At 38.9% G+C, this 3613-nt stretch overlaps 1 protein-coding gene across 5 annotated transcripts; it reads right to left on the bottom strand.

Annotated features, from left to right (window-relative positions):
• Positions 1 to 1586: 1586 nt before the first annotated feature.
• On the bottom strand, positions 1587 to 3110 carry LOC147456377 (syntaxin-22-like). Of its 5 annotated transcripts, XM_086515466.1 has the most exons (5): positions 2605 to 2966; positions 2491 to 2528; positions 2280 to 2393; positions 1925 to 2055; positions 1587 to 1882 (listed from the first exon to the last, which is right to left on the bottom strand). In XM_086515466.1, the coding sequence occupies exons 1-5, from the start codon at positions 2682 to 2684 to the stop codon at positions 1817 to 1819; spliced, it is 429 nt and encodes a 142-aa protein (XP_086371592.1). In that variant the 5' UTR covers positions 2685 to 2966; the 3' UTR covers positions 1587 to 1816. The 5 variants fall into 5 exon arrangements, with proteins under 5 accessions (XP_086371592.1, XP_086371589.1, XP_086371590.1 ...); XM_086515463.1 differs by adding an exon at positions 2973 to 3110 and having other exon boundaries at positions 1587 to 2055; positions 2280 to 2820; XM_086515464.1 differs by having other exon boundaries at positions 1956 to 2055; positions 2280 to 2966.
• Positions 3111 to 3613: the final 503 nt, after the last annotated feature.

The raw sequence follows: 3613 nt of genomic DNA, 5'->3' as shown, positions 1-3613 counted from the left end.
GTCTTCTTCGCCCAATGATCGATTGCATGAGCAACGGTTTTCTACTAAACACATAGCTAGCATGTCAAGCTTTGGGTTATGATTGATATCTCCATTGGAGTGTTCATTGTGGTCATATTTGTCGCTACCTTGGCTCAACTCCATAAGAAAATCTAGGAAATTAGAGAAAAACCTATCTCTCTTTATTCCCATTGTAGGAATACCAGTCGGAATTCCTCAAAGAGGTCTCGGCCATCCATTTGACGGTGCACCAATTCATATTGACAATTTTGACAAAAAAAAAAAGTAGTGGTTCAAGCAAGTCAAAATATTGAAAAGGATGTGGAAGATTGGATACTAGAGTAAATCATGCAATTAGTTGGGCTTGAGAGTCTCCTTTCTTTGGTAGCTTGTTAGTAGAAAGGTCACATGATTGTTGGGATGACTTATATATGCCATCGTAGAAAAATACAACGAGAAAGCATGAGAGCTCATAGAAGCCTACATGTCGCAGCAAAAAAGAACATGCCTATTAGCCTCATAAGAAGGTCCTTTATGTCAACTCCTAAAGACTTTGCATTTCTATAAGGTTCTAACATGCAATGCTTTTTGTTGGTCGGTATGCAGGTTTTTTTTCCACTTAATGCAAGGAAAGAATTTCAAGAGTAGCCAAGCTTTGGTTGATGAGGAAAGGAATTTCAAATGAGAGGGCGAGAGACCTTAGCTATCTATGGTAGCACTATTCGTTTGCGCCAAAGACTAGAGACACGTTTTTGGACACACATAAATATGCGAGGTCCTCTCACTTTGTCAAGAGAGCATGTAAAGCTTTGACACATAGAAAATAATATGGGAGAGCATGTTTATGCTATTTATCATGAGGTTTCTTAGTTCTACAAGGTTCTATCTACTTCTCCAATACAGAGCAATGTTTGTTCCAAGATCTCACCATTATTTATCAAAGAGGATCTCCAAGACAACATCCATCACTAGATAAGTCTAGTTGATATCATTAGATGCCTACCATTGCATACCAACATTACCATCGTTCTTAGTCAAGCTTAAGAAATAAAGCATGTTCTGATTCCATTACAATATGATGGATATATTGCTTTTGAGATGCCACCACAATGTGACAACTCAAGCATGTATGATAAGGAACAACAATTTGATGAGAACTCTTGGACAAAATATGTGACTTGCAATAGTGACTTCTTTAAAGGTGTGATATACTTTAATATTAATAGGTGTTAGGTAATTACCTTTTAAGTTGAGGTGTTGGGTGATGGAATCCAACAAGCCATGATTATTTTCTTCAATATAGCTTGCGCTTGCATCAATTTGTCGAGGATGTTTCTCATATTTGTTCGGAAATTAGCTTTGCTCGGTTTTCTTTGCTAGTTGATTGGAAACCCCCGAACTCACGAATCCATGTCGAAAAACATATGAAATGTATGACTCAAATTCAAATCCTTCCACAAAAGACTTCATATTTACATAATAGAATCCTCTACATCACAGCTACATGGATAAATCAATTAAGTGTATCAACAAAGGACAGCAGATCTTTTTCAAAAGGGGCTGGGCATGACTTTCAAGCACCAAACTAGAATGAACAATTCTTTGTATTCACAGGAAATGATACATCAAGGAAGACTTGTCCCTCCGACATTTCTTGTAAAAAATCAAGAGCTTTTACCCAAAGATGCAAAGAGCGCATGTTCCTCGTCTTGCAGCTGGTCCTGCTAATTGGCAAGGTCACACGATTCTCAAGCTTTGGAACTTAGAAAAGTAGCGACTCATATGCCGAGAAATCACATAGATTTAAAGGAGTGTGTCATGTTGCTAGAACTATGATGACAATCAAAAGCACTATTCCAAAAATAACCAGTGGCAGACAAGCCTGCACACAAACAGAAACCATAAGCTTTCACAAACATGTTACCAAAAACATCGACAATTGAATGAAGCCTAACAGTGATGAATTTGACTTTTGTGATTTAGCTGCCTTCGTAAGCTGTCTGTTAGCTTGAGCCGTTGCCGCATGCGATGTCTCTATGTTAGAGTCGATGTCATCTACACACAAGTCAGCACACACATTCAACGCTCTACCAACAAAAGAGACTCTTGATATCCAACCAAATGTAATTTCACACAAGTTCGTAAAGACCAAATTCACCCACAGAGAAAAGTGCAAGTTCATGGCTGTCATTTTTAGGACACTACATACATCAATTCCATCATGCCATTCCAACTGGTTTAGAACAAGGCCACAAACACACAGACATAAAGCTTCATACCAATCATAACCCCTTGTTCATGTACTAAAACTGCCAAGCCCTTGAAGATCTCGTTCACTTCTCCAATCTGTTGCTGTATCTCTCGGATGCCTTGATCACGTTCTTCTATGAGAGCTTCATTGAACACAATCTCGTTTTCAAGAAATAGGACTTCCTGTCTGTAAGACAAGTGCCCAAGAAACTCAAAAAACGACCACGGTAGCTTCCATACCTCCTTTGCACCACCAGCAAGGCTCGACGTGCTTGGACCTGAGCCTCTTCTGCAGGTAACTATAAGAAAACACATCCTCCTTTGCTCTACCAGCAAGGCTCCATGTTCTTGGACCTGAGCGTAGGCTGTCTCTCGCTCAGCAGCTGTTCGTTGGGCTCCTGCAATACTGCTTGGTACTTTGGCAAGCTTTGCATCTGCAATTTTCTTGCCAGGCTAAACAAATTCTCTTTTTCAATGGTCTTCCTTACGTTGACATCAGTAATATGATCTGTTTCGCTAGCAGCCTTGATCTCCGTTGCTAATTGCACTATGTGCAACCTAGTTTTGTGCCTGCACAAACAAAATTCTAGCTTGGTGCCTTGGATTTGTTAGAATTAGGGTTGCAGGGATGCACAAAGAAGCTCAAGGCACACAGCACATAGTGTATTCCTTAGTGCGCAAATAGAAACATAAGTTAGCCCTAGAGTCATGGGCGTACATACAATGCACAGGAAAAAATCTCCTTGTGAAGGAAAAAGTGCCCCAACGGTCCTAAGTGTGCTCCCACACATCACTAACACATATATGGTAACAAATCCCTCCTCAGAGTGATGTCGTGAACGAGAGTTGGCTCATAATGTATAGCAAGGTGCCATGCTCTCAAGACATAATCAATCCACAAAGGGAAGCAACCCCAAAGCTTTGCGGAGAGCTTCAAACTTCTCATGAGGCAATGTCTTTGTGGACATAGAAGCGAAGTTGATCTCTCCTACTGAGACTCTCTCCCTAACAGAATGATAATCTGCATGGCATAAAATGTCTCGAATACAATATTATTCACGAACACTCGAATAATTTATGAATTTTTGAATAATATTAGTGTAATCAATCAATGCATTTTCTAAATTAAAAAGCGCTTTTTTTTAACAAACTCTACATACATTTAAGATTATTTAGAGATAAGAGTATATGTACTTTTTTCTAAATGTACCTTTTAAAAGTTAACTTCGTGTACTAAAAAATGCCTTCAATCACTATGTGATAAAGACACATAGTTGGTTTGTCTAAACACAGGCTCTTGCCTACATGTATTAAAAATAGAAGAGCTTGAGTTCTTTCTATTTGTAATATATATAAAATAGTG

The sequence above is a fragment of the Adiantum capillus-veneris genome, chromosome 6 (assembly GCF_014529385.1).
Source record: "Adiantum capillus-veneris isolate H3 chromosome 6, ASM1452938v2, whole genome shotgun sequence".
NCBI classification, from domain to species: domain Eukaryota; kingdom Viridiplantae; phylum Streptophyta; class Polypodiopsida; order Polypodiales; family Pteridaceae; genus Adiantum; species Adiantum capillus-veneris.
The sequence above is the reverse complement of the archived record's forward strand: the minus strand, read 5'-3'. Positions and strand labels throughout refer to the sequence as shown.

Bases quoted from the DNA above. Each gene is read 5' to 3' on its own strand.
- LOC147456377 (XM_086515463.1), bottom strand. From the start codon at position 2,565: ATGTGTTTTCTTATAGTTACCTGCAGAAGAGGCTCAGGTCCAAGCACG. The intron at 2,056-2,279 runs GTATGAAGCTTT...ACTTGTGTGTAG, and splicing joins TGAACAAGGGGTTATGATTG to ATGACATCGACTCTAACATA.